Source organism: Chelonoidis abingdonii, chromosome 1 (genome assembly GCF_003597395.2).
Source record: "Chelonoidis abingdonii isolate Lonesome George chromosome 1, CheloAbing_2.0, whole genome shotgun sequence".
Classification (NCBI taxonomy): domain Eukaryota; kingdom Metazoa; phylum Chordata; order Testudines; family Testudinidae; genus Chelonoidis; species Chelonoidis abingdonii.
The window spans coordinates 131,075,934-131,090,591 of record NC_133769.1 but is presented as its reverse complement, the minus strand read 5'-3'; the positions used below and the strand labels follow the sequence as shown (position 1 = coordinate 131,090,591).

At 40.0% G+C, this 14,658-nt stretch overlaps 1 protein-coding gene across 5 annotated transcripts in view; it reads right to left on the bottom strand.

Annotated features, from left to right (window-relative positions):
• The window catches only part of MPPED1 (metallophosphoesterase domain containing 1), a 100,498-nt gene that overhangs the window by 17,312 nt on the left and 68,528 nt on the right, over positions 1 to 14,658 (bottom strand). For 4 of the 5 annotated variants that reach the window (XM_032762503.2, XM_032762502.2, XM_032762504.2 and 1 more), the window contains 2 exons: positions 8,691 to 8,804; positions 3,418 to 4,298 (listed from right to left, as the gene is read on the bottom strand). In XM_032762503.2, the coding sequence (XP_032618394.1) occupies positions 4,180 to 4,298; positions 8,691 to 8,804 (233 nt within the window). In that variant the 3' untranslated portion in view covers positions 3,418 to 4,179. Of the gene's footprint in view, positions 1 to 3,417; positions 4,299 to 8,690; positions 8,805 to 14,658 lie in introns of those variants that run through there. The other variant, XM_075061764.1, reaches the window with a different exon arrangement.

Below are 14,658 nucleotides of genomic sequence, written 5' to 3'. Positions count from 1 at the left end.
GTAATGAAGAACCTTCCCCATCAGCAGGTTATTCCAGAATTGCTCACTAAGGGGCTTCTTGCATATTCTTCTGAACCATTTGCTATTGGCTATTGCCAGAGATAGGATCCTGGATGGCCTGGACCAGTGTTCTGCACAATTCCACTCTTTCTTCTCCTTCTATACATCTGCATCCTTCCTTTTTTTTCTTGAGCCAAACAAGCCCACTGCTATCTGGCTACCCCTTCCTGCTTTCCTGCCCAGTCCACCGAGTCCCAAAACTGTCTGACTCTTTCAAGGCCCAACCCAGCAGGTCTAGAGCATCACAGCTCTAGCTACCATTTCTTGACATCAGCCTCACTTCCCCAAACAGTTGTTTGGGGCCTGCAACAGTTTCTCTGTGTCTTTGGCTTCAGTTCCTGTTGAGAACCATGTTCTTACATCTAGTTCCCAGGCTTGATACATGTCAGGAACTAACATCAAGGATAAGTGAGTGGCAGAAGGAAGGTGTATTCCTAGGGAGGCGGGGATGGGGGAAAGCAGGTCAGACTGGGCTTGGTTGCAGAGTCTCAGCTAACTCTCTTTCCTGACAGCCAAATCCTTCCCATTCTCCCAAGTTATTAGTTGCTAAAATATTCACTCATCCCCTGGAGTGTGAGAGACTTTAAATCACTTTTGTCCTTAGCCATTAGCCTGTAGTGATATTCCCCCATCCCCACCCCACCCTTTCCATGTTTGGAAAGGAACTGAAATTAACCACAGTGGTTAATAACTCTGCGGACTTACGGTAAAGCATGCATTCCTTCACAAAGTAGGGAGAGACATCAGCACAGCTCTGGGAGTGATGTCAGCTGATTAACTCCCAGTGTAAGTTAACAAAGGGAGCACAAACCATTGCCTTGATGTAGGTGCTAAATATTCTTAATTTTTAAAAAAAAAAAAACCCACACACATTTTCAAAACTGGAGCTATGTAGAATCTTTCCTAAGTAACTAATACTTTGGAATGGAGTTTAAAAAAAGAAGAGAGCACCTTTCCTAATCTCCTCTTTGAGGTCCATACTGACACTACACTCAAATATTTCCAACACTCATACATTCCTCAAAGGATTTTACCCGCATCCTAGTTATGGGCCCCACAATCAAAAGTTTCCAAAGCTATTTTTGCTAAATTAGCCACATTAGCTTTTCCTAAAACACCGCATTGTGTCATAGAAGCATTTCATATGGTCCATCCATGGGGATCTTTAATTACAAGAAACAGTTATTTTTCTCTTGCAATCATTGGTTCCAACTCATTCTTTATTTTTTGCCCTAAGGCAAGGAAGTCTCTATTAAAGTGGTGGCGGCATTAAAAAGGGCACCTTTTGCTAAGCCAGCATGCATAGACATCCTTGCAGTGACAGATATTGCAAGATTGTTTGGTATACAATCATGCACAAGGCTTACCACCTTCAAGCCCAGCTGATCTCCCACCAGTAGATTTTAGGTCTGTATGGTAACTGATCCACAGTATGCAGTGCTTTGGCACCTAACATAAGGGGCAGATGTGCTGTATTTTACAGTAAATATTTTACTACCATGCCAAATGGAATGTCTGATAAGATGTAAACAGAGCTTATTTTTTTTAAGATTTTATTTGTCTAACATGCTTGACAAAAAAATTACAACATCAAGTTATGCCAAAATGATTAAATAACCTTTAAGCTTTCATGCCGCAAGTCTTTTAATGATAACCTTTAAAGTAACAGCTGCTTTCAAATCAATTTTTTCACATAAAATACATAGTATTTTGAAGATACCTTAGGAAATTTTTTTTGTTAAGAGCATGTTTTATGGTTGACATAGAAATACTGTTGCAGCTAATAAAACCTCCCCCCCTTAACATTTTAGTAACAAGTGCTGAGAGTGAATGTAAACATTTCAGACTTCTTTAACATACAGCCAGTTTCCTGCCACACTTGTTTCATAAAACACTTGAATTGTGACAGGTTAAGACACTTTTAGTCTAACAACACACTATTGTTTTTCTTCCCATTGATGGTGGAAATCGGTAACAGGCTATTAACTTCCAGCCTCGCTGATGTGGGCTGTGCCAAACAGTGCTTGCAAAAATAGTCCCATGTAAATCTACTGCAGACGGCTCATGTACATATAAACCATTCACATAAGAAAGGATTACAGGATGGGACCCACTGTTTGCTTTTTAGTTTCAGCAAAGAGCAGCAAACCATGTAATGTCCTAATTCACTGAGCAGCTTACAAGAAATGAGAGCTTTGTGGCATGTCATGTTTTTGGGCACACCAGTTTGGATAAAGTTACTAGGCTCAAACTTAATTGCTTCCCAGCACCAAGTGGGGGAAGAGTTTTTGCACATATGAAGCGTTGGAAATGACCCTACTGTCCCTCCCAGATTTGACTTTGAGGATCAAGCTTTCAGAAATAGCGGCCCTAGTTGTGCATGCGAATACTGTACATACAGCTGCTACATGCAAAGCTCACATTGATGTCGTCACACTGAGGGTGTGTGCAAAAGGGCACTAACATGCACAATTACATGATCTGTGTGTCCAAGTGTGGGCTCTGCACATGCACTGGGTACATGCTTGGTTTTTTTTTTTCTCCAGCATCAGTGTCTGGGTGCCTCACCCATGAGCTTTGCCTAATGTGTGTCAAGGTTATTTAATACATAGAGCTTGTTAGTACCACAGTTCTGAAAATCCATATCCAAAGTATCATACCCAGCTAATCGCAGTTAAGGCAAGAGGTCTCCTTTTACTTTCTTTGAAGTTGGAGAAATTGGGTAAGGTCAGGACAGAGGCCCCTTTTCCTTTAGGGCCTATCTGGGGGGTTAAAATACTTCATGGTTTGCTTTTTAAAGTGAATTTTTGGGCTAGTGTGACGTGCTAGAATGAAAACTCTGCCGCCTCAACTCCTCTATGAATCCATAGACACGGAGCATGAGCAGTGCTAGTTCTCACATCTGGACGGGCCTTATATAGGGGTTAAAAAAGACTTCAGTCTCCTGGGCTCATTTAGTCCTTGGTCTCTACTACAACTGTCCACAAGAAGGCAAATGATGGGGCTTGTAATGTGGACACCTATGTTGGAGGAACTGCCGTAAGCTCACCACTCATTTCACCCATGCTGCTGAACAGCTATTAGAAGGTAAAGGGCCAAACTCAAACTCCATCAAAGTCAGGGGAGTTATTAATTCAGGGATGAATTAGCTCAAACTTTTAATCATTCCCAACCTGGGCCAGATTCAAAGCAGTGGCCTTATGATAGGCTGCCCATCCCTTTACCAGTTCTTTAAACCAGACAGTCCCACTAGGCTACCTTTTAAAACCACTACTCAACAGCACAGCTTTCCTATTTTATTTTAAATCTAATCACAGATCAGCTCTCATGTTAATCCTCATGGAACTTTTTAAAGAAAAAAAGGGAAATGACATTTTTCAGAACTTACAAATGCCTGAGTTTGTACTCATTTACTACCATCTCCCTTCTAGAACATTCAGCTGTTCACCGCACACTGGCAGTATGCACCATTTCCCCTTCCATCTGTAATGCCAGACGTGTTGCAACTGCATTACAGAACAGTGATTAGGACCTTCTCCTGCACTGGCTTTGAAAGCATGCAAGGGCACAGACTTCAGAAGGATTTGCAATAATAACTGGCTTCTTTTAACTGGTTCAACAAAGTACTTGTGTATACTATTTTCATATTTGCCATATTATTCAGCAAAAATATCAACATGATTTGATTTTACCAAATACTCATTGGAAAATGTTTTAAATGGTTACATCCTAGTCTAAACATTCACGTTTAAACTATAAACATTCTTTAAGACATAAGCCTTTGAAAAGACTTTTAATAAGTTTAATATATGGTAGATATAAAAAAAAAAACGAACCAAGTCCCTACTCAAGATGTACGGGGAATGCATTCACTTTTGTGTATTCACAAGTATTTTAATGCTGAAATTTTAAAGTCTTTAATCGGCTTCTGGCAGATACTGGCACTAAAATGTCTTTGCTTCCCATTTATTTTCATCACTCAAATTTGGTTGTGAAGAATTAAAAGAAAAAAATAATAAAGGGTCTTCGCTTCTTCATTGAACAGTTCTTTATCATGTTTCTTAGCCAGCAATAGAAACTTGCTTGTGTGATGGGTACATCATTAAATTCCTATAACAATCATGTGTTCCTTGGAGTAGGTAAGTCAATAACTATAGGTGGATTGAGAGGCTGGTAATTCACAGTGCACACTGATGCATTCACATAGGTAGTAGTTCCATCAGCCATTACCCCATAGCCTACAAAGAAAACAAGTTCTAGTTACTATTCTTATTCACTTATATAGTGCCACAAATGGAAGTGGCACTGAATAGTGCTACATCCAAACGCTCAAGGATTTAACAGGGCCATATTCTGCTCTCTGTCATCCTAGAGAAACTTCCATGAGAGAGTAATAATACCTGTGTAACAGAAGAATTTGTTCACCCTTTTAGATTGTAAAAGAAAGCCAAAGAGAACTTTCCAGCATGTAAACGTAGTGTGATATTATAGCCACTGAAATGTGAAGTCTTCACAAAAAAGTTTAGTAACTTTAATATTTCTCTTTGAAAATCAGTTTAAAAAAATATTCTCTCCAGTTTTGGAAGAGGGTGGGAGCTAGACTGTACTTCAGGCTTTAAAACACACAAATCCCTGATTTGTTGGAAATCTCACATTCAGAATTTGTTGAAACTGTCACCTTTTCGGGCTGATATTTCTCAGGCTTGGTTTTTGCTCAAAGATAAATTTTATTTTATTATTATTTTTTTTAAAAGAAATGTTGAGTGAAATCCCTTCAAACATTTTTGGACTCATGGAAAAGTGAACATATTTTTTTCCATTATAAAAGAATTCTAATCACTTATGAAAAGAAAAAAAGCTCTACTGGGCTTCAGCAAAACCAGCAGAAGCATGAAATCCACAACTTGGCATAGATATAGGTGTGCCATGGCTTAGCATGAAAAAACTGGGTTTGATTTCAAAGTCTGAATATCTGAAAACGATGTGCTCACTAGAAACTGTCTGTAATGGGCTCTATCCTACTGCTACTGAAGATAATGGTGACATTCCCAATCCCTTCAGTGGAAACTTGATTGGATCCAGTATGTGTCGGTGTACACTGAAACATACTAGAGAAGTTCTAGGCATGTATATGTAAGTGCCTGACTGAGCTCCCATTGAAGTCACTGGCAACACTCTCCTGTCATGTCTACACTGCAGTTGGGAGTGAGCTGGGTAAACAGTTGAGCTAGTGGGCCTCAAGTTAGTGCACTAAACACAGCAGTGTGGCTGTGGCAACTCGGGGTCAGGTCACCACTGCCTGAGTCTGAGCTCGCTTGACTGGTTGAATGTCCACTGGAGCCACACCTTTCACACTGCTATTTTTAGTTTGCCAACTCAAGTCAAGCTAGTGTGAGTCTGTCTACTTGGGCTGGGAGGCTTGCCCACCGCTGCAGTGTAGGCATACCCTCATAGACTTCAGTGGGGATTGAGTCAGGCCTATGTACACCCTCTTGGTTCAGGAACTTCATGAAATAACAGCAGATTCTTTTATTTTCTTTATAAAACCAACAAATTTAATGCTACAAACTGTGGGTCCACTAGATGGCTCATGGAAAATCTTACAAGAAGAGGACTTCAGCAAGGATGAAAACTCTGTCAGGTTTCTGTCACAGAGATTTCTCCCAATCATTTGTGGTTTGCCACAGAACAATCATTGGTTGTGAAACATGAACCACAGAATATAAACGTGAATTGCACTTAACATTGCTAGGAGAAGTTTCAGAATGTTTTCTCTCCCTCTCCATGTTCTTAAAACATCCAGTCACCATGGTACCCAGTTACTAAAATGTTAATTTTTGCGCATGATTTATAGTATTGCACTTTTCATTCCTATCATGGAGACTTCAGTATCACGACCCCACCTGAGCTCTGGCAGGAGCATGGGAAATAGGATTTTAGATGACATTACTGTAGGCTGCCTGTCATGGTGACAGGTGGGGCATTTTTGGCAGTAGCAGCAGTTCAGAGGAGGAAGTGGGGAGGAAACAGTCAGTTCATTATTCCTCCTGGATATTTAGTAGATGACTGCTGTAGATGTAGCTGTGTTTAGTCAGGGGAGGATATCATCTGTTCATACCATGCACTCACTTTGCAAAGAGCACATTCATTTGAAAAGGCTGTCTGTGAGAATTTACTTGGGAATTCTTCTCTGAGGAGTTTTACCATCCCACAGCAAAACAGGCTTTGCAATTTCCCATTTGTTTTCTCTGAATTATGATAGTTTACAAGAAATCCTTGTCTCTTAACTCTGCTACTTACTGCAACTGAAATGGTAACTGAAATAATTTATCATTCTTTGAGAGCCAATTTTTTTTTTCTTTGGGCCAAATTCAGACATGAGGTAAGCAGATGCAACTCTACTTACCTCACAGGAGCTTACAACAGGTCACTTACACCAAATTTAAACTTACTTGGCCTGTAATAAACTAAAGGGATAATACCAATTTTAAAACGGGTTTTGTCTGAAAATTGTTCACACACTGTCTTAGAAGTTACTTATAAGACTGCTGTACCTGAACATGATCTAGAGAAGAGTCATTCTCTCTATGCATTCAATTTGTTTACTTTGTACATTTGACAGCACTTTAGAAATCGCCTAGTGAGCAGGAGTGGCTCTAGACATTTCGCCGCCCCAAGCACGGCGGCATGCCACGGAGGACGCTCTGCCAGTCGCCGGACCTCCTGCAGGCATGCCTGCCACCGAAGCCACGGGACCAGCAGACCCTCCGCAGGCCACCTGTGGGAGGTCCACCAGAGCCCTGCCTGCCGCCCTCCCGGCAACTGGTAGAGCTCCCCCTGCAGCATGCCACCCCAAGCACGCGCTTGGCGTGCTGGGGCCTGGAGCCACCCCTGCTAGTGAGAGCCTTATCATTGCAAGGAATAGGCCGTGATTGTACTCGAAGCCGTACACCTTGCAAGATATGAGTAAACACCATAAGATATATTCTTTTCCCTTTTCTTTGATTGTTAATATGATCCAACTATCACTGACTTCAATGGGAGCAAGACTGATTCTATTTAATGATTTATAAGAAAGGAGTTAATTTTCCCAATTGAAAGCCAAATGGTTGAGTGAACACCCTTGGTGGGTCTGGGCACTGAACATTTAACCTGTTTTAAAAAAAAAATCTTACCCCTACAGAGCCAGTGATGACTCCCTAGTGCTCTGAAATACACACTCAGACAAATGCTCTGAAGAAACTATAGCGTCTCAGGTTGCTGGAGAATCCTGAACTCGCTGATGAGGAGATCAGCCTAATACATGGTACATGCAGAAATTAAGAGTGAGAGGAACGTCTAGAGTTTTATGGGGTCTCATTTTAGCTTTGTATTTATTCAGACCCTTCTAACCCAAGATCTCGGTAATTAAGCCTTAGAAATCCCTAAGGATTTTACAGGGAGAGAAAGTGAGACACCGAGAGGTTACATGATTTTCCCAATGTCACACACTGATTCAGTAAGGAGCCACAAATAGAATCCCGCAATCCTAACTTGTAGTCACCTAGTAGACCTCTACCCTTGTTTTGAACCAACTGGATCAGTAGTTCATATGGAGCAGTAAGTATAATCCCTGTTTCACAGATATGGAAACTGAAACAGAGATGCCGAGGCCCAAATATTCATACTTGGATGTTAGACACTTATATGCATCTGTCATAAACAGATAGTTAAGGGTTAATGTCTCTTACCTGTAAAGGGTTAACAAGCTCAGTGAACCTGGCTGACACCTGACCAAAGGACCAATCAGGGGACAAGATACTTTCAAATCTTGGTGGAGGGAAGTCTTTGTTGAGGGACCAGACATGCAACCAGATTTCTCCAATCTTTCTGAAACAGTCTCTCATGTTCAAAAATAGTAAGTACTAGATAGAAGGCGGATTATTCTTTATGTTTGTTTTCTTTATTTGCAAATATGGATTTTGCTGGAAGGATATTTTACCTCTGTTTGCTGTAACTTGTATCTTAAGCTAGGGCGCAAGGAGTCCCTCTAGTCTATGTAAAGCTTAGACCCTGTAAACATTTTCCATCTTGATTTTACAGAGATAATTTTTACTTTTTTCTTTAATTAAAAGCTTTCTTTTTTAAGAATCTGATTGATTTTTTCCTTGTGTAAGACAAGGGGATTGAGTCTGAACTCACCAGGGAGTGGTGGGGGAGAGAAGGGGGGAAAAAGGTTAATTCCTCTCTGTTTTAGGATCCAAGGAGTTTGGATCAGTGATCTCTCAGGGAAAGTCTGGGAGGGGGAAAGGAGGGGGAATGGTTTATTTCTCTCCGTTTTAAGACCCAAGGGAAGGTTTTGGGGGGACAAAAAGTGTACCAAAACATTATATTTTTGGTTGGTGGCAGCGTTATCTAATCTAAGCTAAAAATTAAGCTTAGAAGGGTACATGCAGGTCCCCACTTTCTGGATGCTAAAGTTCAAGGTGGGAATAATACCTTATTCACCTAAACAAGTGGCCTGATTTTCAGAAGTGTCCATTAATTTAGGTACTTATCTTTAGCAACTCAGGTTTGAAAATGTTGGCCATACTGTGCAGTGACTTGGGTGCAGTTGGTTTTAAAAATCAGAGAGAAACAAGCTTGCTGACCTTCATGGATATGTCCAAAAACATGAAGTCGTGGCTGTATTCGTCTCTGGACTGTGTTCAGCAGCTCAACACATCCTACTCTCTGCATTTTCTTAGGAACCCAGTCTAGAAAACCTTTGAAGAAGAAGAAAGATTAATAAACACAGATTTAAAAGGAGAGAGAAAGGAGTCACGTTATCTGTGAAACTTTATACCTGGAAGATGCAAAATCATTCCTGGATTTTAATGTCTCTCTTAGTTTCTAGTAAGTGGCCACAGAATAATCTATTAAAATGAACATCTTCATTGCTCAGTGGAGGGAGAATGAAAAATATTTGAGGAATGAAAAAATAGTTGATCCAAAGGGATGGGATTAGAGTTATTCTTGCCAATATTTCCTTTAGAAAGGAAAGATCCTTGCAAGAGACTTTAAATTAAAACTAATTAAATCATATTTGCTCTATTTAAGGCAAACATTCTAATTTTTATCCATCCCTGCTACATTTTAAGAAGCTTAGAGCAAAATGTTCAAAACTAGTGCCTAAAGCTAGGCCTCAAAACCTACATTTAGGCTTTTAAATCTAGTCAGGGTCTAATTTTAGCACTGAATATTTTGATCTTAACTTATGTAACGTCTTTGGTGTTGCTGATTGTTAAACCAAAACATACTGGCATTGAGGGTTAGATATTTCCATTTTCATATATTAAAATGATTGCCTACTACAGCTGATTGTAAAAATATTTTTCTTTCCCCCTAGAAAGTGCTGACTTTTTAATTAAAAATATAAAAATGGTTTTGGTTTCCATTTTTTGGTTTTGTTTTTGCCTGTATGAAAAAAATCAAAAATTTTCAAGGAAAGCAGGCACTTTGTTAAAGTTACATTTTGTTGAAAACCCAATTTTTCCATTTAAAAAAAATGACAATTGTCATTACCAGCCCTATCAGCTACTTCAGAAAGCAGAAATAATAGCATATCTGAACAGAAAGCACTAAAAATACTCTTTTATTAATGGCACCAAAGTGTTAAAATGATACTAAAAACTATCCACATCTGTACCACCAGGAGACTGATCTAACTCTCAGTTAAGTCATTGGGACTTTCCATTGACCTGATGGGACAAGGATCTGGCTCCAGATGATGGTTTTGGTTGGGCTGGAGGCTGGAAATTTTGATTAAAATTATCTTCTTTTTAAATATCCAAGACTATATGGCAGCTTTGAACATGAGCCCATGTTAGGTGGGGGAATGAGCAAAGACCACACTGCAGCAGGAATCCCTGGAGGCATTGTGGCTGAGTTGGTCTGAATTCCTGAAGAGCCTGTGGGAGCACATGCCAGAGCAGAAACTCCAGCATTCAGCAGCTGAGCTCAACTGGCAAACACAAAAGGATAGCGGGGCCATAATCCAGCCTCCACCTAGTTGCTTTTGGAAAATCTCATGCAACTGCCAGGATCATTGTAACTCTTCCCAAAGTCTCTGCTGGCCCCTTTGCAGAGGCATGCTTGTGTGACTGTTGTATTTACCTGTATGGGATGCAGGGTTTTTGTTAAAGTTATTTTACAATGAAAACCTAAATGCCCAATCTGGACATCAAATTATTGAACGTAATGTCAGAAGGGATGCTAATTGTTCACTAAATTATGGTATTTTCTTCAAAGCGATAGTGTAACCTAACCAGGATGTGACATTTGAAGTGTGAAAACATCATCTCCTGTATATCTGTGTGAAAGATGGAAGAGCAAAGAGTCCAGAGCTGTGCAGGGAAACACTATTCTGCAGTGCAAATTGGAATAATTTAGTTAATTTCTGTTGGTTTGTAATGATCTAATTGTTTTGTGCTGCCACATCTCTGCCACTATCATAAGATGTTGCCTCCAATTTGGGGGACCTAAAACATTTACAATTTTGTACTATCTTTAGATTTATTTATCCTTCCGTTTGCATTATGTGCCTATTGCATATCTCCATAGGTACATTTGAAGGGTGTTGTGATATATTGCATATACACAGGGCTGAGAGGATAAGGATGAGCCAGTGACTTACACATACTGGATGCAGTTTTCAAATTATGGTACAGGGGGCCTGCTCCAACATGGCTAACAAGGAGTTAAGCCAGTAGCTCTCAAACTTTTGTACTGGTGACCCCTTTCACATAGCAAACCTCTGAGTGCGACCCCCCTCTTATAAATTAAAAACTCTTTTTTATATATTTAACATCATTATAAATGCTGGAGGAAAAGCAGGGCTTGAGGTGGAGGCTGACAGCTCGCGACCTCCCATTTAATAACCTTGCGAACCGTTGAGGGGTCCCAACCCCCAGTTTGAGAACCCCTGAGTTAAGCCATTTATTTCAATGAGACCAGAAATGGAGCACTCAGCTGGAAGAGTGCACTGCATGCAAAATGGATATATATGAGCCTAATGGCAGATTCGGACACCCACATGTTTGCATTTCGGTGCCTATTTTTAAAAGTTGGTCTTGGTATATTTTAGGGTTTTGTGACTAAGGGTAAAATTTTCTAAAATGAGTAAATGGCAGGTTCAAAAGTCCCATTTTTAAGAGTGACTAAGGCACTCAGACGTCTGTTTCCTTGAAAGTCAATGGAATCTAGGCTTCTAAGTACCCAAGTCCTGTCTGAGGAAGGAAGGGCACTTTTGAAAACGTTATCCCAGGTCTTTTGGTGTATATATCTTCACAGAAAATCCAGTTACATGCAACTTAATTACAGACACTGATGATCCTCATTAAACTCTGATATTTGATTCTGCTAGTCACTTTCGTCCTCTATGGAAGTTTAAAATTGATTCCAGGAAATAATAGCAGTTCCTTAACACGTCTAAATGAGTTGAGAAATTGTATCTTTCAGAATCCAGTTCAATCTCTTTTTCATGCCAAACAGCTTATAAGCCAGGCTTTTGTTATTTCAATGGTTTGAAACAGTTAATTGTCAAAACGTCTGTGGTGAACATGAAGGCAAAGGTATTTCCACTTCAAAAACTTTACAAACAAAAATTCATGAAATTAACTTCTCCATTAAATTAAGCATTATTTATGTTGAACATGTTTTTGTTTACATGCATTATCACCCTTCTGAAACCTTCCCATATGTTTGCTGCTTATTATACACACCTGACTACACAAACTAAGAATAATTGATTACACCTAGCTAACAATTAGAGTTCATCTTAGGGATTTTTTTATGTTTAGTTATTTGAAACTGGTTTCTGCAACTGTCAGGGAAGTATAAATCTTTGTCACAGACAATCACGCAGACAACTACAGATCAAGACTTAAAGGTGAAATGAAATCTATTTAAAAAAAAAAGAAAAAGAAAGAAAGGAAGAAAAGGAAAGAATGCTTGATGAGAAGCCAAAGAATCCTTAACTTAATTCTTTACATGGTAGGAAACTGACTTTTAAAAAACATGAAATTAAAACATATTCAAAGAAACTTATTTTTGCGTAGTGTTTTTATTGTATTTCCAATATGACCTAATCAAAGGTGTCTCTCACACTGCTATATATCATGACCCAGTAACATATGGTATATCCTCATTAACAGGTGGCTGAGTACAATGACTGCAGATAATTGTAAACTCTTGGGGAACTGTGTTCCCAATACGTGTGTACAGTGCCTGGCACAAGCAGGAGCACATATCCTGATAGTGGCATCTAGGCACTACCACCACAGGTGGCTCTAGGGTTTTTGCCACCCCAAGCAGGCTGCCTTCGGCAGTTTGCCTGTGGAGGGTCCTCTGGTCCTGCGGACCCTCCACAGGCACGCTTGTGGGAGGTCCTCCGAAGCTGCGGGACCAGCAGACCCTCCGCAGGCACGCCGCTGAGGGAAGCCTGCCTGCCACCCTCGCGGCACCAGCAGAGCACCCCCCTGGCTGCCGCCCCAAGCACGCGCTTGGCGTGCTGGGGCCTGGAGCCGCCCCTGACCACCACAATACAAATAATGAAGAATAGTGACTCTGAGTAGGATTTTCAGAAGTGCCTAAGTGACACAGAAGCACAATTCTGATTAAAGTCAATGGGACTTGTGCTCCTGAATCCCTTTGGCGCTTTTAAAATCCCACCAACTTATTTCTCTAGTTCTGTAACATCAGTTGATCAGGAGGGTATTTGTTCTGCTATAGGAAGGGGGTGAATAGAGAGAAAAGTGGATGGTGGGCAGAATTAAGACATACACTTAAGGGAAAAAGAAAAGAGGAGAAGAAAGAAGGACATGATTTCATGAGGCACCAGCTCAAAAGAGGGATATAATCAGTAATAATACTCAACCTAAGAGGCCACATTGCAGCACCTTCTCTTGGACCACATACAGAAGAGGGTAGTTATCCTCTGAGTCATTAAACAGACAGGAACCACCTATTATGGGAGTCTCTAAACCCAATAAAAAGGAGTAGTACTTGTGGCACCTTAGAGACTAATAAATTTATTTGGGCATAAGCTTTCATGGGCTAAAACCCACTTCATCAGATGCATGCAGTGGAAAATACAGTAGGAAGATATATATACACAGAGAACATGAAAAAATGGGTGTTGCTACACAACTCTAATAAGACTAATCAATTAAGGTGGGATATTATCAGCAGGAGAAGAAAAACTTTTGTAGTGATAATCACATCAGCCACACCATCAGAGGCTCGTTCACGCTGCATTGATAATATGCATCAGGTGCCAGCAATGCCCTCTGCCATGTAGTTGGACAAACGGACAGTCCTACGCAAAAGAATAAATGGACACAAATCAGACATCAAGAATAATAACATTCAAAACGCAGTCAGAGAACACTCAACCTCCTGTCACTCAGTTACAGACCAAAAAGTCACAATTATTTACCAAAAACTGCAAGAACAGACCCAATGAGAACTGCAGAACTGGAATAATGCAAACTTGACACCATTAAATTAGGCTTGAATAAGACTGGGATGGATGGGTCATTACACAAAGTAAAACTATTCTCATGCTAATTTTAACACCTACTGTTACTCTACCTTCTTGTCAACTCTTTGAAATGGGCATCCTGATGAGCACTCACAAAGTTTGTTTTCTCCTGCTGATAATAGCCACTAATTAGTCTCGTTAGAGTTGTAAGGCAACACCCATTTTTCATGATCTCTGTGTATATTATCTTCCTACGTATTTTCCACTGCATGCATCCGATGAAGTGGGTTTTAGCCCATGAAAGCTTATGCCCAAATGAATTTGTTAGTCTCTAAGGTGTCACAAGTACTCCTGTTCTTTTTGCTGATACAGACTAACATGGTTACCACTCTGAAACCTCTAAACCTAATGTAACAGTGAGTGTAGGCATGACAGTAGCAGCTCTTGCTGGGTCCCTTGTCGATACCCCATGCAAACCTGACAGCGACCTAACAAAATCTGTAAGTTAAAGGGAAATACATTGAAAATCCATAAAAGGAAATGCTCCTTTTTGCAGCATTATAGTCATACTGTCATAGGAAGTTATCTAAATTGTGTGGCTGAATTTGCAAGAGCATTGGATACTTTTATGTTCATTAATAACATTTGTAGTTATGTAGTCTAAGACCAAGATAATAGTAATCAACTTCCAGGTTAAAATAATTGCCTGTGAAGGTCAGAAAGGAATTCTGTTTCCAACCCATCCATGCACAGCCAAATACATAGCTGGGTGCAATACAGTGAAGAGGTTGTCACTTTCCTTTGGAGTGCCACAGAATGGCTGCTGCAGAAAAATAAATAACATGTTAGGTGGAGCAATATCTTGATCCAACTCATAAAAGGTTTGCAGACCATTCAGCGTGGAACATGAGCTGTCCATAGATATATTAATATAGACAAGACACCAGGAAAATAAAGCAAAGAAATATGCAACATTTTGCAGAAAAGCCATGGAGGATGGTTGAAGATAAAAAACAAAATAGGATAAATACTCAGACTAGTTGATAAGTGAATTACAAACACCGGATATGTAGATATTCTTTGGAATTGACAAAGGA